We start from the raw sequence: 24,898 nt of genomic DNA on the forward strand, positions 1-24,898 counted from the left end.
GCATATAGTTCACAGCATTTCTCGTGCAGCTGCTGGACTGAGAAGATTGCAGATCTTCCAAGTACGAAAACAAGAGATTCTGGGTAGATGCGTTCAGCCAGAGTCTACAGTCTGACAAGGGAAACACAAGCAAATACTTTCCCCAAAATGCTGAGGTGGTAGATGCTTTGAGAGTTGTTACAATTGCTGCAGTCTTCCTTGTTCTTGTTTAGGAATATAATCTTTGCATCAAGTATATCTTGGGGCACAACTCCCTCCACTCTCCCCCCCCCCCCCCCCCCCATTCCAGCAGAAATAGAGAAGCTCATGCAAATGTTGCAGGATTGACGCTTTCTCGGTAAGTTAAGGTGGTATGGCATTGTCATCTGGAATTCTGTCCATGACAAGCAAGTCAATAACTTTCCTCAGCTCCTATACTGTTGGTTCAATGTCTAGCTTTGCGATGATGGGCAGGTTTTGTATGATGTTCAGAGCTTCCTCAGTGACAGTGTTCTTCCTAGAGTATAACTCAGGAAGTGTTTCACTATCTCTCCAACTGTTCATTGCAGTCATAGAATCATAGAATTTACAGTGCAGAAGGAGGCCATTCGGTCCATCGAGTCTGCACCGGCCCTTAGAAAGAGCTACCTACCTAAGCCCACATCTCCACTCTATCCCCACACCTCCAACCTATCCCCGTAACCCCACCTAACCTTTTTTGGACTCTAAGGACAATTTTAGCAAGCCAATCCACCTAACCTGCACATCTTTGGACTGTGGGAGGAAACCGGAGCACCCGGAGGAAACCCACGCAGACACGGGGAGAACATGCAGACTCCACAGACAATGACCCAAGCCGGGAATCGAACCTGGGACCCCGGAGCTGTGAAGCAACTGTGCTAACCACTGTGCCACCATGCTGCCCCAGTCGGTGATGACCTTCTCTGCCTTTGTTTTCAGTGGAGCCGTTTTCTTTGCTGGTGGACCAGTTGTCTTTTTGATCCCCTCATACATGCCCCTCGTATTCCCGTTTGTTGAAAGACATCTGGATATTCTGGTAGAGCTGGAAACAGTAATCAGTCAGATGGACTTTCCTTTGAGTGACTCTGAGTGCTCTTCAGTCTTCACACTCGGATCTCTCGTGTAATTAATGAGAGCAAACGGCTTTGGTTCAATCACAATGATGCTAACCTCAAACCAGTCAGCACTTTTCCAATCTTGCTTCCCATGTATATGATGTTGTAGATGGTGTCTCAAAGTATGTTCCATTTTGTATCTGCACTGTATGTGGGCATGCTAGAGAACAACCGTTCAAATTGAATTGAGAAACTGTTGTTTTGTATCTGGATAGGAAGTATGGCTGATGTTGATATGAGGATGGCATTTCTACTTTAAATTTTAAAAACTTCCATGCTTGCATCCTAACCTTAGTGCACACCAGGCAGAAGCAGATTTACACTTTCTGGGGCCCTGCGCTCACCCTCATTTCTGGTTCCACTGTGTGGCCCACCATATGATCTGCAGAGATTCAAGGAGGCAGCTCACCTTTCTACCTCTGAACCATCAGTGCCCCTGCTTCCTCTCGCCTCTACTGCTTCTAAAACCTTATTCAGGCATTTGTCATCTACACACTCAATACTTTGGAAGCTCTACCTCACAGGCCTTTTGAATTCATTCTTCACAATTTGCACCTGTTCCAAATTTCTGCAAATTACATCTTATCCTGCAAAGGGTTGCATCATCTTAATATTTCTGCCATCAATCAGCTCATTTTGACAATTAGTTTTCCAATTATACCTTTGTTATAACCCCCACCTCTACCTCTCCACACACAGTGGCGGAACCTTCAGCCATCTTGTCGCTCGATGTGTCGGGGCTCTTCCTAAACCTCCCAACTTCATACCTTTTAAAAAATGACCTATCTTGCATTCAGCCATCGTCCAACGCCTTGTACTTTACTACTCCTCTTTCCCTCTCTTTAAAAGCCTCTTAAGAACCTTCCCCCTTTAATTTTGCCGTTCCAAACATTTACTCACCAGTGTCCAGTTACATAGTTATTTAAGCAAGTAGTATTGTGTAGGTGACACCTGATGCTGCTTTGTTGAACATGGTAATGTTCAGTCAAATACTGAGCTGGGTCATTACAAGTGGTGTCACAGTACAGAAATTCTATCCCCTATTCCTCCTTCCTTCACCTTTTGTTTCGGAGGAGGATCCTTTCTCTAGGTTATTTCCATGTACAATCCTCAATCACATGACTGATATTGTCCTAATATGTACAGATTACCAGGTTGCCCCTTTGTATTGTCCACACCAACATTTCTCATTCAACCTTTATTGCGCTCATGTTTGTGTGACCTTGCTGTGCAACAATAGATTGGTTGCCATGTTGCCTCATATTACAGTAATGACAATTTAGAATCCATGCAGTGCAGAATGAGGCCATTGGGCCCATTGAGTCTCCACCAACTCTCATCTGGGCTCACTCCCCCTGCCCTTTCCCCATAACCCCACTTAACCTATACATCATGAATTTAGCATAGCCAATCCACCTAACCGGCACGTTTGAACTGTGGAAGGAAACCGGAGCACCCGGAGGAAACCCGCGCAGACATGTGGAGAACATGCAAACTCCACACAGTCACCCAAGGCTGGAATCGAACCTGGGCACCTGATGCTATGAGGCTAACCACTGTGCCACCATGCAAAGGATGCCATAGGGATTTACTTCGATATAAAAGGTGCTTAAAAATATACACGTAGGTCCGTCCCTGTGAAGTGCCTAGTCATATGTGTATGATGTGAGAGTGCTCATGGTGACAGAGTGCTACCTACCCCTATAGGAATCAGTGCCAGCTCAGTGCAGTCTGAAGTCAGAATCTCACAACGATTGAGCATCACCACCGCGGTACTCTCTTTCACACCTAAATACAGCACACAAATAAAAGTTTGACAAGAGACTTGAATTTTAGGGAGAACGGCGGTTTGCGATTCCCAGGATGACTGCAAGGGAGAATTAGATGGGGAGGGGGAGTGTGGGGGTCGCCTGGAGTTACTCTCTTGCTCCCCACCCCCTGGTTGCTTTTCACATCGCCCAGTTGCTTCTGCAGAAAATGACCTTGCCCTGAGCTACCAGAACTGACGTGTTCAGGAAATCAGCTGATGGTGAAGTCCCGAGGCTGCGCTCAAAGCGCCGGCACCTACCCCCACCCCCCAGCGGAGTCCGGACATTACTTCACTGGCAGTCCCAGTGCACAGCAGCTGTTTCCCCCCCCCCCCCCCCCCAGTCCTCACCACCCCGCACCTCCTCCCGCCCGCCCCGAATGGCGGGTTCAGTCACCCCCCTCCCCCACGCTATGCCCCACAATGGTAACGAGCCGGCCCCCCCGTCTCCCGCCAAGTTGAGCGCGGGAGCCGGTGCTCCCCCCAGCCTCCTGCACCACCCGCAGCCCCGGCCCGAGATCAGGAAGAATGCCATCACAGACGATTACCGAGTGTCCACCAACGTGCTGGGGCTGGGAGTCAACGGCAAAGTGCTGGAGTGTTTCCACAAGAAAACAGGAGAGAAATGCGCCTTGAAGGTACAGCTCAATGTGTGTGTGTGTGTGTGTGATGATGGGGGATGGGAGGCGACACTGGGCGCAGATCAGAAAAGTTTTACGGGGAGGGCGACACTGGGCAGATCAGAAAAGTTTTAAGGAACTTTGATATTAAAAAGAGACGGGGGGTGGCGGGATAAATTTCTTAAACACTGGAGTAAAATATATAATCCCTACTAGACAGGGCGCTTGTTTTAGAGGTGCCTTGCAAAAAGATTAAGCAACATTCACACAATCCCATGGTAAATGGGAGAAAGAACTTGGGGCAGAACTCCATTCCGCCATCTCCTTCCTTCGGTGAGTGTATTCTGGCCGGAAGGGCAACTTCTTGTGTTCTTGTGTGCACCCCCCCCCCCCCCCCCGGGGGGGCCTGGTGTGATGTTGTCATTGTTCCATCGGCAGACTGAATGCTCCGGCCTGAAGAGTGAAGCTTGCCCGGTGCTCAAGTGGAGACACCAAAGGCTGGGTTCCCCTACGACAGAGTGGCCTTTATGTATCTCGAGGATTACAATATAAAAGGAAGCTTTACCACATCTGCACCAACATGGCTTAACTACACCAGTGACTAGCCACATGTGGCTATTTGGAACCAAGGTGTGGGTAATTGTATTTCTGATTAGTAAATAAACAGATAAGCAATGGACAACATGGTTGGGGATGTGACCTCAGTATTTGCATGGCTGTGTACGTGCATCTTCTGTGTTAGTAAAATGAAGGAAGTGCATGGAAGTGTTTTTAATGATGATGATGGTTATTAAGTAAATATACATGAGCAGTATATTAGTATTGTGTGCTTGTCAGTAAGATCCTTTTCCACTAAAGTAGGGGCTTGTGGATGAAAGTGTTCCTGTGACTAGTCAGCAATTTCTATTGGAAATCACCAATCTGGTTTGATCACATCTTCCCGCTCAACACGGGAACTCGTATTTCACAATCTGCAATCTCCCATGGTCTTCATGACGGTTACAACAGGGCCCTTTCTCTTGACTTAACTGAGATCTGGTTGATTGGGTGGTCAGTATCTTCATCTGTCTGCTTATGGCTTCATGGGCTCAGGCAGTGTCAACAGTGATATTGTGAGTTTGTCCTTTCATAGAAACGTAGAAAATAGGAGCAGGAGGAGACCATTCGGCCATTTGAGCCTGCTCTGCCATTCATTATTGGCATGATTTTGGCCGGAGGTGTATGCTGAATTTTTCAGAAACTTTTGAGTGGAATTTTTTGCTGCAGTCTTTACTGCACTTGCAGCTATTAAACAGAACCCTTTCTCTCCCATCAACAAAAGGATGTAGCTGACCATTCCTCTTCACTAGTGCCTTTTAGAAAGCTCCTGAATGTCAGTCCCCACTTTTGTTTAAACTTCTCAAATGCCTCTACAACATCATTAGCCTTCCAATGCACTGTGAGCTTGAGCTGTGACTGGGATTTTCTGAACCCTCACCCCGTGGCAGGTTTTCCGATGGTGGAGGTGGTTCGCCATTGGCCTCCGCCGGGATCTTCTGGTCCCACCGAAATCAATGATCATTTGTTGCTCGCCGGCCATGTGACGGGGAACGCACTGCAGGGGGCGGCTGTGTCAGGATGGGAAAATCCCGTCAGTGGAAAGAGCCACAGTGTGTTCATCGGGCAGCACAGTGGTTAGCACTTTTGCTTCACAGCTGGTTCAATTCCCGGCCTGGGTCACTGTCTGTGCGGAGTCTGCACGTTCTCCCCGTGTCTGCGTGGGTTTCCTCCAGGCGATCCGGTTTCCTCCCACAAGTCCCGAAAGACGTGTTTGTTAGGTGAATTGGACATTCTGAATTCTCCCTCTGTGTACCCAAACAGGTGCCGGAATGTGGCGACTAGGAGATTTTCACAGTAACTTCATTGCAGTGTGAATATAAGCCTACTTTTGACACTAATAATAAATATTGTCATTATTGCTGTAATGGCAATTTTGTTTTGCAACAATTCACTCAGGTTTTTCTCCCTCTAGCATTCATTCAGGTTGATTTTCAATCTAAATTCCGTATTAAATTAATGTAAAACTATTGGATTTTCGACACGTTGCCACCATGTTATGTCATCTGGTTCTCGAATTCAAAATAATCATTCTTTTAGGCTCAAAATGCTGGCGTTTCAATGAGTATATTTCCTTCTACTCTCCATGTTTGCTCAAGACTGATACGTTGTTACTCAGCGCATTGACTGTGGTGCAACAGTGAATGTGGCACCCTGGGGTATATGTTCACGTAATTAGTTATTTTACAAATGATATAGCAATATAACCCAATCTTTTGATCCTTGAAATGTAGGTCGAGGAGTGATTTGATTGAGATTTTATTGGAAAGTTTAAAACCAGACCCAGAATATTTAGAAAATAAATTGGATACCACTTCTTCACACACACGGTGGTAGAAGTGTGAAATAATAATCTCTATTGTCGCAAGTGGGCTTACATTAACACTGCAATGAAGTTACTGTGAAAAGCCCCTAGTCGCCACACTGGGAACACTGAGGGAGAATTCAGAATGTCCAAATTACCTAACAGCATGTCTTTCGGGACTTGTGGGATGAAACCGGAGCACCCGGAGGAAACCCACGCAGACACAGGGAGGACGCACAGACAGTGACCCAAGCCGAGAATCGAACCTGGGACCCTGGCACTGTGAAGAAACAGCTGCTAACTCAAGTTAGTAATGTTAAATCTGATATTTTTGCTGGCCCAGAGTATTAAAGGAGCCACGGTCTGTGGGTGGAGTTGGGATACAGATTCACCCTGGTCTGATTGAATAGGTTTGAGGGTCGACTAGCCTTATCCTCCTCTGGAGAGAGCTACAAAGTCAAATTTTGAGGTTTGCTGAAAAGTTTTGGCTGGCACAGTAGCTTCATTTACCTCTTTCTACCAGCCACCCTCGAAGAAGTAAATCCCCAATTATGTCCAAATGCCAAGGAGTCCTGCGCACAATATGTTAATAACCTCTAACCGTTGGATTTGGGCAGGCTAGGATATATCCTGCCCTGTTGGGATTCTATGATGTGATCCATGGGTAACTCACAGCAACTCACTGAGATCTCCCTGAATTTTGGGGTCACAATGTTTGGTCAGCAGATTATTTGACAAAGGGGAGCCTGACAGTCGAGCTCAATCTGTTCTCATTTCAACGTCCTTGTGCACAAATGCATCCATCAAGGATTGCTGGGTTAATAGTCAGGGACAAGAATCCTGGCTGCTACCTTCCCGTCTCCATAAGCCATGACATTAAGGCTAATTCTAATGCTCCTGCCAGTCTCCCCAACTAAGGTAGTTAACACGGCACGATGCAGCGATCAAACCTCCTGACTTGGATAATTCAGGAAGTCTCTTGTTTAAGGGAACCCAGTCAGTATGTAACAATAATGGTCTGCGCTGAGCAGCATTGGTACAGTCAGACTAACAAGTGAGGTTTGAGTTTGATTATTGGGTCAAGTCTTCATGTTTGTCGCATGTAATTAAGATATTTCTAACTGAATAAACCAATCTGGGATTTGAAGAATGGGACCTCAGTTTGAAGACTTTAATTGATTGGCCTGTTCCCAATTTCCCCATCCCCATTGTATGAGCATAGTGTTGGTGTTCGGTTTGTTCCATTGAAGTGAACAGTGCAGCAGATGTGCCTGACTATGCACAATATGCTGTTTATTTGGCTGTTATAATATTTATCGGTGTTTCAATTCTGGCCATCAGCATTTCCCAGGTTGTGTTAATAATTGAAGTTAAAAGCCATGTTCTCACTGCCTGTTTTGAAATCCTTTGTTTCTATGAGTGCGGAAAAACACAAAGTAGTAAAATGATATATGCTATCCTAAATTGGGACTGTGTTTGAAGAGGGCTTTTTTTGAACAATAGAACCCAGGAGATCTGTCACTGGCAGCAGTTTAAAGGCAAAATCTACCTGTGAGAAAATGACCAGAGAATATGTATTCTGTCATTCCTGACTGAATGTTTCAACTTCCTTTTATTTTACTTGCAGTTAGTCAGTTTCATGAGAACCAGTATCTCAACATCTTTTTCACTCTGAAGGGATATTTTGTTACCTTAAAATCATCCAAAGGAGAGCTATTAGACATGATTGACGTTGAAATCCCCCCTCCTCCCCCTTCCCTATTTTAAGTTTCTGAGATCCTTCTGCACTGAGGTGGGGAGTTTTGAGTACAGATCAGAGCCTCCATGCTGGCAGAAGGGAAAATTGTATCAGGAGCTTCACAGAGCTGACCTCATTCCCTCCTGGAATCCATCTTAATTGCATTTAACAGTGACATGAGTTGCCTGCCTCTCCCATTCTATAACACAGGGAATATGTGAGCTGTGTGAGAGGGTTGGTGGTTGCGGTGATGGTGCCGGGGGCGGGGGTGGGGGGGGGGGGGGGGGGTGGGGAACACTGGTGTTTATGGGGGTACAAATTAAGGATTTATTTTGACATACTCTGCTCCCTATTAGTTACATTGACTATCAAGTCAAAATGGCAAATAGGAACGTACAATCTGGTTCGTCAATCTGCCTCACATGATTGTGATGTCTTCTGCAGTGTGATTCATGACCCCGGGCCCACCAGCAGCCATGCAACATCTTGAGAGAGAGAGAGGCATAAAAACACACAGGCCAAAACAAAGACAGAAACCTCCTCTCCATACTTCTTAGGCTGGTCCTGGAGACTACGTTAACCGTGCTTATATATTCACGCAACTTTTATAGGGCTCGATCTTAGCCCCTGGTGGAAAATACACCAGTGTCGAATCCTTGGTCAAAGATTTGGAATATGAATCACAAAAGCAAAGGAGGGAGAAAAATAAACTCCTCATGTTCTTTCAAATCTGGAATGAACTGGTGGGTATTGACAGAAACCAGAACCCAGTGCCCTCTGATAATGACAAAACATGAGAATATATGTGCATTCATGCACAAATGCAGTAATTGAAATCTGTACTTTCTCTTTGATTAAAAAAAATAAATGATTGGCCACTACCCTCCCAAACCTGACCGGGTGAGTCTTAATGGGGGAGGCTCCTCAAGTCGGTGAAGGAACGATGGGCCCACTATCCTGGACATAATGAGCTTCTGTTGTGATTTTCTTGCAGACTACCTTTGCATCACTGCAGCCTGCTCCTTCCCGTACTCTTAATGCATTAACAGAGTGACGAGTATTGGCTCTTGTCTGTTTGAGGTTTACCGCGTTCAGCAACTGGCTCAGATATTTTAAGATCTGACACACACACATCCAAATGACACAAATTGGGTTGTGTGTGAGAAATTGCTCTGAATGGAAATTGTGATTGGTATCTCCAAAGCTGCAGTTGCTTTCACATTTAAACAAAGCAGTTTTGTATATATGTTGATGCATCAGGTGGAAATTTGGCTTTTTAATTGTGAGAAAACAGGATCTCCCATTTCTGTTCTCACAACATTCAGAATGACCCCCCTCCCTCATCACCTGCTACAACCCCCCCCCCCCCCCCCTTCATGCCACATTCCCTCCCCAATTGCGGGTGGAGCTTTGTGTCCTGGTTAAGCGATGTACTGGCTGTGATTTTCCACCCCTGTTATCAGCGGGCGGGAATGGCAACGGGAGCAGAACCCCAGTGGGAATCCTAAAACAGATTCCATCCATGCAATAGTAGGAACCCCCTTACCATACATTTTTTAAAAATAATATTTTTATTGAGGTATTTGAAATTTTTTATAATATTAACAAAAACAATAACATCCACATGGCAAAATGAACGCCCCCCCCCCCCCCAGCCGAATCTTCACACACCTCAACCATACAACAACAATCCCTGTCCCGTCCCCCCCCCCCCCTCCTCCTTGGAATACTGCATCTGCTGACATTTTAATTTTCCCCGAGAAAGTTAACGAATGGCTGCCACCGTCGGGAGAACCCTAACATGGCTCCACTACCACCGGACTTGTGGAGTATCGGGCCAGCGAGAAAGGCAAAGGAGCCATTACCAATACTTTACATGACACCGCCTCCATCCGCTCCCATGCCGACCCCTCCCCCGCTACCCACTTCCTAATCGTGGCTATATTAGCCGCTCAGTAGTAATTGCAGAATTTCGGCAGCGCCAACCCACCCTCCCCCGACTGCGCTCTAGCAACACTTTCTTCACCCGCGGGGTTTTACTCGCCCACACAAAGCCTGAAATAATCTGATTCACCTGCTTGAGAAAGGCGATGGGGAGGCACTGAAAGACAAATAGAAATCTGGGGAGGACCGTCATCTTCACGGTCTGTACCCCCCCCCCCCCCCCCCCCCCCCCCTGACAGTGATAGCGAGAGCATGTCCCATCTCTTAAAGTCCCCTTCCATTTGATCTACCAACCGTGATAGGTTTAACTTGTGTAGTACCTCCCATTTCCAGGCCACCTGGATTCCCAGATATCGAAAGCTCTTCCCTACCATTCTAAGCCCCCCGGAGCCAGCCCTTTCCAGTTCCTAGAGGCTCTTAACGCCATGACCAATGGCTCTATGGCCAGAGCAAACAGTAATGGGGCGAGGGGGCACTCTTGCTTCGTCCCTCGGTGTAGTTTAAAATACCCCGAACTCAGCTGGTTCATACGCACACTCGTTACTGGTGCCTGATAGAGCAACCGCACCCAGTCAATAAAGCCCTCACCAAACCCAAACCTTCTCTGCGCCTCCCACAGGTAATTCCACTCCACCCGATCAAAAGCCGCATCCATCGCTACCACCACCTCCCCTTCTGAGGGCATCATAACAACATTTAGAAGCCTTCGAACATTGGCCTTAAGTTGCCTGCCCTTAAAAAATCCCGTCTGGTTTTCCCCTATCACCCCCGGGACACAGTCCTCTATCCTTGTGGCCAGTATCTTAGCCAGCAGTTTGGCATCCACATTCAGTAGAGAAATCGGCCTGTATGACCCGCATTGCTCCGGATCCTTCTCCCGTTTTAGGATCAATGAAATCGAGGTCTGCGACATTGTTGGGGGGAGGACTCTCTTCTCTCTTGCTTCATTAAATGTCCTCAACAGCAGTGGGCTCAATATCTCTGAAAATGAAGAATTCCACTGGGTAGCCGTCAGGCCCCGGGGCCTTGCCCGACTGCATGCCCTCCAGCCCCTTGATTATTTCCTCAATCTCAGGTCCTCCTCCACCCTCGGGAACCTCAACGGATCCAGAAATTGCCTCATCCCCTCCACTCCAGCCGGGGGTTCCGACTCATACAATTTACTATAAAAATCCTTAAACACCTCGTTCACCCCCGCTGGGTCCAGGACCATATTACCGTCTCTACTCTTTACTCTACCTATCTCCCTGGCCGCCTCTCTTTTCCTGAGCTGGTGCGCCAACATTCTGCTTGCCTTTTCCCCGTACTCCTAGATCGCCCCCCTTGCCTTCCTCAACTTTTCCACTGCTTTCCCTGTAGTCAACAGCCCAAACTCCACCTGTAACCTCCTCCGCTCCCTCAGGAGCCCCGCATCCAGGGCCTCCGATTATCTCCTGTCCACTTGGAGTATCTCCTCCACTAATCTATCCCTCTCAGCCCGTTCTACCTTTTCCCCGTGGGCCTGTATCGTGATTAATTGCCCTCTGACTACTGCCTTCAAAGCTTCTCAGACTGTCGCTGCAGAGACCTCCCCCGTATTGTTTGTTTCCAGGTAGTTCTGGATGGACTTGTTAACCCGCCCACAAACCGCCTCGTCCGCTAGCAACCCCACATCCAGTCTCCACAGCGGGCGTTGCCTTCTCTCCACACTAACCCGTAGATCCACCCAGTGCGGGGCATGATCCGACACTGCAATAGCTGAATACTCAGTATCCACCACCTTCGGTATTAGCGCCCTGCTCAGAACAAAAAAGTCGATGCGAGAGTATACCTTGTGGACATGAGAAAAAAAGGAAAACTCCTTTGTCCTTGGCCGTGCAAACCTTCATGGGTCTACACCCCCCATCTGTTCCATAAAACCCTTCAATTCCTTTGCCGCAGCCGGCCTCCTCCCTATCCTGGATATTGACCGGTCCAATTCCGGATCAATGACTGTGTTGAAGTCTCCTCCCATGATCAGGTTATGTGACTCTAAGTCTGGGATCTTACCTAACACCAGCCTCATAAATGCCACGTCGTTGGAGCATATATGTTCACAAGTACCACTCGTACCCCCTCCAGCTTCCCACTCACCATTATGTACCTACCCCCCTTGTCTGACACGATTCTTCCAGCCTCGAATGCCACTCGTTTGCTGATCAAGATCGCTACCCCCCTGGTCTTTGAGTCCAGTCCAGAGTGGAACACTTGGCTAACCCACCCCTCCTTCAATCTCGTTTGGTCTGTAACCTTTAGGTGTGTCTCTTGCAGCATTGCCACGTCCGCCTTCAGTTCCCGCAAATGCGCGAACACGTGAGCCCTCTTGACCGGCCCATTCAGTCCTCTCACGTTCCATGTGATCAGCCTGGACCCCCCCAACCCCCCCGACTAGCCATCACCCGTTTTAGGCCAGACTCGAGCTCGCGCCTCCCGCTTCCTCGAGTACCCCTTGGGATGTCGCCGTTCCCGACCTCCCGTTTGTCCCCTAATAACAGTTTCTCCTCTGTCAGCAAAGCAGCCCCCCCCCCGGGGCTGACCCATGCTGACTCGATAGCTCCCACCCCTGGCACCAAGCAGTCTGTCTCCCTATTGTTCACTCCCCTCTGCCCCCCACATGAATAAACATTTTAACAGCATCACATTCCCCAGTAAACCAACAACAGAAAAAAACCCAATGAAGAAATAAACACTTTAGAAAAAAAGTCACCCAAAAAGCAGAGCTAAATTCAAAGCCCCCCCCCCCCCCCAAACGAGGTCTCTGCAAGACAAAACAACCTTTAACCATCCACACAGCCCATTATTTCACACAGAACGACTTAAATTTTTACGATCCAACACCACAAATCGCTGCCACAGAACTTCTGAGGCTTAAATGTCTATTAATTCGCCTTCAACTTTTCTTTAATAAAGGTCCATACTTCGTCTGGTGTTTCGAAGTAGAAGTCCCTTTCCTCGTGTGACCCACAGACGGGCTGGGTACAGCTTCCCCAACTCCACCCTCTTAAAGAGGGTCGTTTTTGCCCGATTGAACCCAGCTCGCCTCTTGGCCAAATCCGCTCCCAGGTCCTGATAAATACGCAACTCCGAGTTCTCCCACTTGCTGCTCCGTTCTTTCTTGGCACACCACAAAACGTGTTCCTTGTCCATACAACGGTGAAAACGTACCACCATGGCCCTCGGCGGTTCGTTCGCTCGGGGCTTCCTCACGAGGGCTCTGTGCGCTCTGTCCACTTCCAGGGGCCGAGGGAACGCCCCAGCCCCCATCAACGTCTCCAACATGTCCGTCACATAGGCCCTCGCATCCGATCCCTCACTGCCTTCAGGGAGGCCAACAATTCTGAGATTCTGCCTCCTGGACCTATTATCCAGGTCCTCCAGCTTCTCCTGCATTCTTTTTTGTCGGTCGTTCATCATCCCCACCTTGCTTTCCAGCACGGTTATATACTCCTCATGCTCGGACAACTTTTGTTCGACCTCCTGGATCGCTCTCCCGTGGGTTTCCTGATTCTGAACCACTTGATCAATCGATGCCTTGTCGGGTCCAGCGTGTCCTTCAGCTTGGCGAAGCAATCCTCAAAAAACTTCACCAGCTGCTCCGTAGACCACTGCGCCATCTCCCCGCGGCCCTTGCCCTCCGCCATGCTGTCCCGTGTTACCAGCTCTGCTTGCTTCTCCCTTATAGGACTGTGTCGTCTCACCCGGCCAGTTCTGGTCCAGTTCTCCATACACCGGAGGGGGATTTCTCCTTACTGTCTCACTCTTCACTGATTTATCCCATAAAATCTGAACAAAACCGGGGGAAAAAGGTCCAAAAGTCTGTTACAGGCGGGAGCTATCAAATGTGTGACATTTCATGGCCCCTCCATGGCCACCACCGGAAGTCCTACCATTCATTTTTTTAAATTTAGAGTACCCAATTCTTTTCCAATTAAGAGACAATTTAACGTGACCAATCCACCTGCCAGGCACATCTTTGGGTTACGGGGGTGAGATCCACTCAGACCCAGGGGGAATGTGCAAACTCCACAGGGTCAGTGATCCGGGGCTGGGATCAAACCCGGGTCCTCAGCGCCGAAAGGCAGCAGTGCTAACCACTGCGCCACCCTGCCGCCCCTCCCTTACCATACATTTTAATATCATTAGCAAAGTTTCCCTGCTCTATTATTCCCCCCAATCAGTCAATGTGATGTCACTTTAAAATGGTTCCGTGATCTCTTGAAAGCCTGCATGATGTGGTGGGTACTGCCTCTAACATCTTTTTCCCCAAAGTGTTAATAAAATCGGCAGGAAAAGCCAGGAACGCTTCAAGCGGGCTGCACACTGCTTTCCCTACCGGAGACGAGACTTCAGAAAAATAACATCGGAAAATTCCACCCATTGACTTTTTCTAATTCTCATCGTTATTTTCCATGGCCTCACCTCTCCCCATCTCTGTAATCTCTTTCAGTCCCACAACAATCTGTGCTCCTCTAATTCGTTTTTTTCAATCAATTTTAATCCTTGGTGGCTGCATCCTCAGCTGTCTAAACCTCTCTTACCCGCTTTCCGCGTTTTTAAGACATGCCTTAAAACCAACTTCTTTGACCTAAAATTTGGTAACCTGACCAAATATCTCCTAATATGGCTCGGTGTCAAGTTTTGCTTCCTCCCACTCCATTTGTTAGAGACAGTAATAAATATGCTGAGTTGTGTTGTATGCAATGTCATGTTTGCTTTCTCCAGTACAAACTGCAGTATAACTCCAGTCTCATCACTTCACAGATCTGAGTCAAGATGTATCTCTCTTTCTTTGTAGCCTTTGAGCAGCGCATCGTTCACCCTCAGAATATCTTGTGTCTTACTGAAAGTTGAAGTATAGCACCAGAGGATTAGCAAAAAATGTACATGTGTTTTTCTGCTTTATTAGCATGATCAATTTTTCAGTGCTGAGGACCCGGGTTCAATCCCGGCCCCGGGTCGCTGTCCGTGTGGAGTTTGCACATTCTCCCCGTGTTTGCGTCAGCCTTACCCCCACAACCCAAAAGATGTGCAGGGTAGGTGAATTGGATATGTTAAATTACCCCTTAATTGGGGAAAAAATAATTGGGTACTTTAAATTTATTTTAAAAAAAGCATGATCCATTTTTTGGGCATAATTAGCAAGAGTGACTTGTGGGAAAATCTCAATGCATCTCTATAACTTCCCTGAATGAGAAAGTGTGCTCAGGTTCTCCTGTTCTCAGGACTGTAACTTTATTTCCTCCAGTGAAATACTTGCTTTTTCTTTCTCGGACTGCAACATCCACCCCACATTGCAGGAGGTCACGTAGCTGACAGTGGCACATGGAACTCCATGCAGTACATTTGACTCAAATCTGTGTGGAAACTAAAGAGTACTATGTGTTTAGCGGTGTAGGCAGAATAATTGCCTCTGCTCACACCATGTTTGCACGTTCTTCCTGTGCTGCATGGGTTTCCTCTGGTTGCTCCTGTTTCCTCCCACAGTCCAAAGATGAGCAGGTTATGTGGATTAGCCATGATCAATGTGTGGGGTCACGGGGATAAGACGGGCGAATGGGTCCAGGAAGGGTGCTCTTTAATAGGCTCGGTGTAGACTCGATGGGCCTATAAATAGGAGCTGAGTTTAAATGCAATTTTTGGGGTGAGAACATACATGTTTGTAATTCGTATCTCTGTAAATAAATGCTTCAAAAAGTTTGTAAAGATTGAATCCAGTTTGATCCCTCACCGCCTTTCTGGACTTGAATATGGCAGCAGAGAGTGGTTGCCTAAAGGTGTAGATTGTGAATTAAGAAAAACATTTCAAAACTAAAACTAAAATCCTAGTGGTTATTGTGGGTGTTATGACTGACAGGAGGCCCAGGGATCTGCAACATCAGAGACCCTGCGGCCTCACCTGAATATGATCTACCCAGATGAGGAGGTGGGACTAACCCTCCTTTTCCTAGGGCTGCTGGGATATAAATACTCCAGCCCAGAGACCCTGCGGCCTCACCTGAATACGATCTACCCAGATGAGGAGGTGGGACTAACCCTCCTTTTCCTAGGGCTGCTGGGATATAAATACCCCAGCCCAGGTGTGGGGGAGACTCTTTAGGTAGTAGGAGGAGTGTATAACATCGCTTCAAAGTGGTCACTGGCCTGAGACTATATACTGGCGACGAGAGTCAAGTGGAGCTGCAGGAGGCGCCATCTCCTCGGGACCGGGCGAACCTCGATTAGGATTCCGGAGGCCTTGACTCGCGCGGCAGATATGCCCCACATCGGTAAGCTTGAGGCATTCGACGCCTAAACTGGGGATTGGACCCTGTACATAGAACAAATTGAATATTTATTTTGTCTGAACAACATAATGAGGGACGACAGACTGATGGTGAGTCTCCTCACGGTTTGCGGTGCGGAGACTTACAGCATTGTCAAAAGTTGAACTTCTCCTGACTCCTCGACAACCACCAGTTCGTGGACTTGTTACGCTAGTCGGCAACTGTTTCAATCCAAAACCGCCACTAATTGTTTGCCGTTTTCGTTTCCACATGGTTTCTCAAAGCCAGGACGAGCCTATAATGGAATTCCTGGGATGGTCGCGTTTGGGAGTTCAGGCCGGCATTATCAGAGGCGCTCTCTGGAGAGCACAGAATGCCGAGACCAGGAGCTCGAGGAGTGGCTGTCCTGAACCTCGGTCACCCCGTAGGGTGCCGAGTGCCCTCTCACATGAGGAAATTTTGGACTCATGCCGTTGGGGGCACACTCCAGGGGACCAGGACGCCATGGCGATACCTGACGAACAAAATGAACGCGCCGGCACCAGATGGAGTTGACTGGACAGACGGCAGCAGGAAACCTCACCCATCCGCCACTGTCACACAGAGGACCGCCCCAGAACATGGACACATTTCGCCAATGACGAGCCGGGGGAGGCCCGCCACTTTTAATGCAAGCTGCTTATCCAAGTCACATTCCTGATCAACAGGTTCCCGATTTGGTTGGAACTTGATACCAGAGCCGCGGTCACTGTAATCAGCTGTCACACGTACAACAATATTCGCTAAGGTATTGTCATGGGAATGTCACTTTAAGAAATGTTTGTCTGCTCAGGTGGCTGCAGTGATGTCAGAGTATGGGTGGAGCTGAGCTCTGGCTCTGATTTTTAGTTTTGCTTTGAGGAAAAGCTTGGGTGTGTCTGTTTTTTGGTTTTGTTTTAGTGTTGGAGCTGAGGCCAGCCAAAGAAGGTGCAATTTCGATCCCTCTGCCATCTAAAGACATTTGGTGAATTCAGTGATAACTGCTCTCAGTAGAGAATTTAAACCTGATGTGCTTCTGTAAAAAGGAATTTTGTCTTATGGATGTTAAAAGGAAAGTTTAAGGATTACTTAGAATGTTGTATTCTTTGGGGGGTGTATTTGAATTGATGGTTACTAAGATGTTCACTATGTTTTAAAAAGGTTAACTGAGTATATAGAATAAACATTGTTTTGCTTTTAAATTTAAACTGTAGAGTGGGCCGTGTGCTCCCCATACCACAATCTAGTAAAAGTCATCGGTCAGGTGAACTCCATGATACACTTTGGAGTTCTCTAAACCCTGGGCCATAACTGTATGCACGTCTTAGCGTTGAAAGATACCGATGCCCGACTGGCAACGTATACAGGGGAACCATTGGCGATCACGGGCACCTCGGAAGTTCTGTGAAATACGGAGCTCAGTCGGCGAAATGGTGGCGGTGAAAGGTTCTGGTCCAAATTTGTTGGGGTGCGACTGGCTAAAACACCTCCGGTTGGACTGGCAGTGGGTATGCCGAATGTACCCCGATGGACCGGATGTATATTGGCACTTTTCCTGGGGCACTCCAAGAGGGCCTTGGTACCATCTGGGGGGCCTCTGCCAGGATATAAATAGACCCAGAGGCCCAACCACACTATTTCAGGGCCCGCCCTGTTCCTTATGCTTTGAAACTGAAGGTAGATGCCGAACTGGACCGCTTGGAGAGGTTAGAAATCATCTGCCCGGTGCAATTTGTAGATACTGCTGCTCCGGTCGTGCCAGTTATGAAGCTTGACTGGTCTGTCTGCCTTTGTGGGGATTGCAAAATGACAATCAACTGAGCGTCCCATCAGGATCGAAACCCAGTGCCAAAGATTGAGGACCAATACGCGAAGCTCAGTGGAGGAAGGGAGGAAGGACTTTTACCAAGCTCGGCATGAGCCATGTCTATATGCAGTTGATTTTGGACCCATCCTCACACAATTACATGACCATCAACACGCAAAGGGAGTTTTATGAATATACCAGGCTTTAATTTGGGGTCTCTTCGGCATGTGCTATATTCCAAAGGGTAAACAAAAAATATTCTCCGTGGATAGGCACAGCTGGCAGTTTACCTGGATGATGTGCTGATCACCAGTTCTTCGATCAGGAGCATCTGAAAAACCCGGAGAATGTGCTGCGTAGGTTCAAGGCGGCCAGGTCCGCCTGCGGCGCAAACGTTCATGTTCCACAAAAGAAAGTGGTCTATTTGGGCTGTGGAGTTTTTTTTTTTGCAATAAACATTTTATTGAGGTATTTTTGGTATTGTAACAACAATAAAATAAACAATATACATGAAACTATAAACATAGTGCTAAAGCCACCTCCCTTCCTTACAGGTCCCACCTTTATTAACCCCCTACTCTAAGCTACCCCCCCCCCCCCCCCCCCCCCCCCCCCCCCCCCCCCCCCCGCCTTCTGCTGACGATTAATGTTCTGCGAAGAAGTCGACGAAAGGTTGCCACCTCCGGGCGAACCCTAACAGTGACCCTCAAGGTGAACTTGATTTTCTCCAAACCGAGAAAGCTAGCCATGTTCGATAGCCAGGTCTCCGACTTGGGGGGATTTGAGTCCCTCCAAGCTAATAGTATCCGTCTCCGGGCTACCAGGGAAGCAAAGGCTAGAACGTCTGCCTCTTTCTCCTCCTGGATTCCTGGGTCTTTCAACACCCCGAAAATCGCCACCTCTGGACTCAATGCCACTCTTGTTTTTACCACCGTGGACATGACATCTGCAAACCCCTGCCAAAATCCCCTAAGCTTTGGACATGTCCAGAACATGTGGACATGGTTCGCTGGTCTTCCCGCACGTCTTGCACACCTGTCTTCCACCCCAAAAAATCTGCTCATCCGGGCCACTGTCTTTGGAGAAGTCCCATTATGCTCCAACTGACGCACTCTACTCTGAAATATACAGCAATAAATCGTCTACATACAAGGATACCTTCTGTTTCATCCCCTCCTCGCACTATCCCCTTCCACAGTCTCAAACTCCTTAAAGCGCTGGCCATTGGCTCTATCGCTAATGCAAATAGCAGGGGGGGGACATAGGACACCTCTGCCTAGTACCCCGGTGCAGAGCAAAGTACCCCGAGCTCATATTATTTGTGCAGACACTCGCCATTGGTTCCGTAAACCTCAGCCCAATCCCAAATCTCTCCAGGACCGCCATCAAATACACCCGCTCTACCCAATTGAATTCCTTTTCGTGCCACCACAACCTCCATTCCCTTTCCCTCAGCCGGCGCCATGATCACGTTTAATAACCTTCTGACATTCGAGAATAGCTGCCTTCCTTCCACAAACCCTGTCTGGTCTTCCTCTATCACCTTCGGGAGGCAGTCCTCCAGCCTAGCCGCCAGTATCTTGGCGTCTACATTCAGTAACGATATGGGCCTGTACGACCCACATTCCGTCGGTTCCCTGTCCTTCTTTAACAACAAGGAGATTGAGGCCTGTCCCAGAATTTGTGGTAATACACCCCTCCCTATCGCCTCCTCAAATACCCCCACCCCCCCAGCCTCGGGTACTCCAGCCCATCCAAGAACTTACTCATCCCTCGTTCCTCTCCTGGTGACTCCGACCTATACAGCTTTTCGTAAAACTCCTCAAACACCTTATTAATCTGCTCCGGAGCCGCCACCAATTTCTCCGTCCTATCCCACACCTGGACTATCTCCCTCACCGCCACCTTCCTCTGAAGCTGGCCTGCCAACATACGCTCCGCATTCTCCCCACGTCATTAACGGCTCCTCCTCTCCCGCCTCAGTTGCCGCACTGCCTTTCCCATAGATAACCGGTCAAAACTAGCCTGGAGCTCCTTCCTCCTAACCAGAAGGGTGGAATCTGCATCACCCGGGTACCTCCTGTCCACCACAAACATCTGTACCAACTTTTGATGCTCCTCCCTGTCCTCTTTGTCCAACTTGGCCTTAAACGATATCACCTCCCCCTTCCCTTCTGCCTTCAGGGCCTTCCACATCACCGCCTGTGATACTTCCTCAGTACAGTTAAATCCTGCATACTCCTCAATCACTTTCCCGATCTTATCATAGAAGCTTCAGTCCCCCAACAACCCCACATTAATCCTCCAACCCGCCTTTGGGCTGCCCCTCTCTCCAGGGCCACATCCACCCAATGTGACGCATGGTCTGGGATCGCTATCGCCGAGTCCTCTGATCCCCTAATTCCAGCCAGCAAGGCCCCCCCCCCCCCCCACTCCTCCTATCCGCCATCATCAGAGCTCCGGGCCCTGCCTACTGGGCCTGGTCCGCCACGGCCCTTTGTTGCCATCAAACCCACCCGCACCCAGAATCCCCCCCCACTTTTTCTCTCGAAAACTCTTCCCCCAGTATCAATCCCATTCCCCCATCTTTCACACCTCCCGGGCACATCGGAACCTGTTTGACCAGGATCCAATGACCACGGTCCCTCTCCCCATCACGCTTCCATTCACTAGCCAACTTAAGCTTGCTAGTGTGGAGTCCCCTGTCCAGTCCCTGAAAAAAAACATCCCTGAAAAAAAACCTATCAGATAAACAACTAAACAAACCCAGTGCAAACACACAAAACCGAGAAAACCGCCATCGCGAAAAATCCCAACTCGAGTTGTCGGTCACCCTCAACTTCGCTGGATACACTACGCCGAACCTCACACCACTGCTGTACAGTGCCGTCTTCACTCGACCGAAGGCCGCCTGCCTTCTCGCCAGCTCCACGGTTAAGTCCTGATATACCAGCTCCTGCCCACTGCACCTCCCGCTTCTGTTTCGCCCAACTCAGGACCTTCTCCTTCACTTGTTACCTGTGAAAACAAATTATTGCGATCCCTGGCCACCAGGGATCGTAATAATTTGTTTTCACAGTTACCAAGTTTAGGTCTCAACGACCAATGAGCCCGATCCAGTTCATATTGGGAAGGATCTTCTCCCTCCCCCAGCAGCTCTGCCAACTACTCAGTCGGCCTTGGGCCCTCTACCCCTTCGGGCAGACCCACAGTTCTGCCACCTAGACCTATTTTCCAGGTCCCTCCACCTTCGCTCTCAGTCCTTTGTTGGCCTCCGCAGCTCCTCCCCCTGCTCCCACACTCGACCGATGTCTTTGACTGCCGCCTTCACTGGGGCAATCGCCTTCTCCGCCAATACCTTCATTGCTGACGTTGTTTCCTTCTTCATCACCTCTATATATATATATATATATATATATATATATATATATATATATATATATATATGGCAAACTGCTTATCAAACACCCTGGCCATCACCTCAGTCATCTTCTCTACTGTGAAGGGTGCGGCCCCACCCAGCGATCCAATCTCCGCCATCAAAGCTATGTCCACCTTTGTATCATGTTTTTATTTTATTTACTGTTACAAATTTCGATTACCCAATTCTATTTTTCCAATTAAGGGTGGATTCACCTACCCTGCACACCTTTTTGGGTTGTGGGTGTGAGACCCACGCAGTCACAGGGAGAATGTGCAAACCTGGGGCCGGGATCGAACCCGGGTCCTCGTCGCCGTGAGACAGCAGTGCTAGCCACTGTGCTGCCCCTAAATTTGTATCACATTAAGCCGAATGCTGAACGCGGAATTTGCGATCCTAAATGTATTTGGGCCTTGTATTACTTGACAACCCTTGTGGTGGAGGGTGCTTTTTGTCTCCCCCCCCCCCCCCCCGTCCCTGGTCTCACGAAGAAGGAAGATGAGGGGTACATGTTTGGGGTTGGTAGTTTAGTTTGTTCTTGCTGCTGGAGCTAATCAGTTTCAGGGGTTTTTTCTTACTTTTTTTCTTTTAATTTGGATTCCGAGCATCTGTGTTTGTTTCTTTTTGTTAGCCTTGTTCCTTTTTTGTCCTGAGTGACCCCGGTTGTCAGGGTGGGTTCCATGGTGCCGGGGGGAGGTAGGTTGGTACTCCCTCCCATGGCGCTCATCCTGGGTGGGAGGGGGTTCCCTGACGACCGCCTTCACTGGTATGAGGCCACCCACCCACCTCTGGCTGGCTGGGATTTGATGATATCCTTAACCTCGAGCCTTTTGCGCTGTGGGTGTCAGTACACTTCCCCCTTAGCTCTGGGGTTCTCGGAGTTTTTATTCCTGTCATTTTTATTTGAAGCTATTGGTATGATGTAATACTGTTGTTGACCGTATTTTACTTTGATGCAGACAGATCTTGTATTGGTGGAGGGACCACGTTGAGGACTTTGTCCCTAATTCGGTCTTGTTTTTTCCTATGCTTGCAATGACTTCTGTTAGAGAATTTCATAGAATCATAGAATTTATAGTGCAGAAGGAGGCCATTTGGCCCATCCAGTCTACACCCCACCTCAGCCCACACCTCCACACTATCCCCGTAACCCAGTAACCCCACCCAAACAGTTTGGACACTAAGGGCAATTTAGCATTGCCAATCCACCTAACCTGCACATCTTTGGACTGTGGGAGAAAACCGGAGCACCCGGAGGAAACCCACGCAGCCACGGGGAGAACGTGCAGACTCCGCACAGGCAGTGACCCAAGCCGGGACTAGAACCTGGGACCCTGGAGCCCCGAAGCAACTGTGCTAACCACTGTGCTACCGTGCCGCCCATGAGCTGTACCTGTTTTGCATTGATACCTTTGGCATTTCTCTTTTTCTTTGGTTTTGATGTGATAATGGTTAAAAGCTGAAAACTTCAAAAGACATGCATTTAAAAAACGAAAATGGCGTGCAAGCTCCGATTCCAGTGGTTTCCTTCCCTGAACCCAGCACCCACCATTTTCACTGGGGAGGAAACTGGAGTGGGAAGTATTTCACATGTCGTGGGCCACTGAGGCAGTAGCACAATTAAAAGTGAAGCTGTCTTGTCTCTGGAACAATTTTTATTACCCAGGTTTCTGAAATCGACTTGTGGGCTTTCGACATTTGAGGAAAAGGTCTAAATCTGTGGAATTTTTTGGAGAACTCAGGTACCCTTTTAGAGAGGCTCACATACCCGTTTGGGATTGTTAACAGCAGACCTTAATATAGGTAAAGATGGATATGCTATGTGGAGCTGTCAAATCATTTTACTCTCTGCCCTTTACGTTTTGAAAAAAAAGGCTGCTGTTACTCAGTTGGTAAAAAAGGATGATGGTAATCTCAATAGGTGGTTTGTTGATGTTGTGATTGTAAGATTAGGGTTGCTCGACCATTCCCGTAACCTGTAATTATCACCGTGCAAAGTGGCCTGTAAATTCAAAGTTGATTGATAGCTGTAACTGGTTATCATCTGTTTTGATATGGGGCTAGGACTACATATATTTGTTGTTAGAGGGGATTAAGTACTTGAAGAGATTTGAATGTACCGAATAGGCTTTTATCAATAAAGTTCTTTTTAATATAATGAATTCTGTAATTGATAGTTAGAACTTCATTCATCTCCAAGCATGGCCCCAGAGGCGTCTCCTTGATGAACACTGGGTGAATTGGCATGGGGTTGTAAGAGCAAACGATGGAGGGTGTAAGGACAAATGGTCGGGGAGGCGCCATGGATTTGCTAGAGTTGGATTATAAAGGACTATGAGGCAGAGTTGGGAGATGAGGGTTGGCAGAAGTTGGCACCAAATGTAACATGGAGGGTATGCATTGCTATGGGGATATGGGTTGGGCGAATGGGTTGGCATTGAAGTTGCCACATCACTGGAGGATAAGCCAAAGAAACTTACAAATATGTTTTGGGATCGTGAGGGAAAATTAGTAGACAAACTAGCAAAACTAAAAGAGGATTAAAACCAAAACTCAGATGGTCTGCACCCATGTATACTGAAGAGAACCAGGGAAGATATACAACACTGTCTATCTTCTGAGAACTACAGACTAGTCAGCTGATTGTTCATGATGGGAAAGATCTGGCATCTATACTAAATGAAGTGAGAGCATATAGCGACACAAAATATAATAAAAAATAGTCAACATGGATTCCAAAAGGCCAAATCATTGTTAATTAACCGGATAAAATTATTTGTAAGGTAGTCAAATGGGCATACAAGAGGAGTGCTGTAGTTGCCATATACTTGGATTTTCAAAAGGCCCTCAATAAGGTCCCACATGGTAGAGTCCGATGAAAGTAGATGAATGGATAACAAATTGACTGAAAATAGAAAGCGGAGAGTAACAGTGAAGTTAATTATTCAGATTGGAAGAAGGCAGAAAGCAAGTTTCATAAGGATTAATGCTGGGGCCATTGCTTATAAATTATATTAATTATTTGACTTGGGAACAAACAATTTACTGTCAAAATTTGTAGATTACAATCAAATTCTAATTCATTCACAGGATGTGGGCATTGCTAACAAGGTCATCTCTAACTTAACACTGAGGGAAAATAGCACACTTTGGAAAATAAGAACCCGCAAATGGATAGAAGAACCAAGAGGTTGAGGGATACAGACGAACAAGTCATTAAAAACAGCATTGTAGGCCAGTGAAGCTATTACAAATGTTAACAAAGCACTGAGATTTATTCCAGGGTTGTGGCATTTTGTTAAAATTGCATAGAATTCTTCGTCAGGCTGCACTTGGAATACTGTGCACTGCTCTGATCTGCAGCCTATAAAAAGGACGTAGAAGCCCTGGAATATTTAGAAGGATGGTCATAGAACTGAGAGATTATTAAGAGCTATTTATTGTGAAAGATTGACCAGATGGGCATTTCTTTCTTCAGAAGAAAGTAGACCTGATGGAGACCGTAGCAGTTGACGACTGGGATCTTCTGGTCAGGCGGTTGTTGGTGGTGAGCAGAGCATCCTGACCTCTGAGTGGGTTGGAGAGTGTAGATTTAAAGAGAATGTTTCTACTTGTTGGAAAACCCAAAGCTAGGGCCATAAATGCAAGATAATTACTCATCATACCACTCGGGGAAACAAAGAGAAACTTCTTTGTTCGGGAAATGATTGGGCTGTGGAACTCGGTACCACAATGTGGCTAAGGCA

At 47.7% G+C, this 24,898-nt stretch overlaps 1 protein-coding gene across 1 annotated transcript in view; it reads left to right on the forward strand.

The window, feature by feature from the left end:
- Positions 1–3,285: 3,285 nt before the first annotated feature.
- LOC140388242 (MAP kinase-activated protein kinase 2-like) overlaps positions 3,286–24,898 on the forward strand; it is a 136,093-nt gene continuing 114,480 nt past the window's right edge. Inside the window, exon 1 of the mRNA XM_072472077.1 lies at positions 3,286–3,560. Within this exon, the coding sequence (XP_072328178.1) occupies positions 3,303–3,560 (258 nt within the window). The 5' untranslated portion in view covers positions 3,286–3,302. The remainder of the gene's footprint in view (positions 3,561–24,898) is intronic.

Source organism: Scyliorhinus torazame, chromosome 13, assembly GCF_047496885.1.
Source record: "Scyliorhinus torazame isolate Kashiwa2021f chromosome 13, sScyTor2.1, whole genome shotgun sequence".
NCBI classification, from domain to species: Eukaryota; Metazoa; Chordata; class Chondrichthyes; order Carcharhiniformes; family Scyliorhinidae; genus Scyliorhinus; species Scyliorhinus torazame.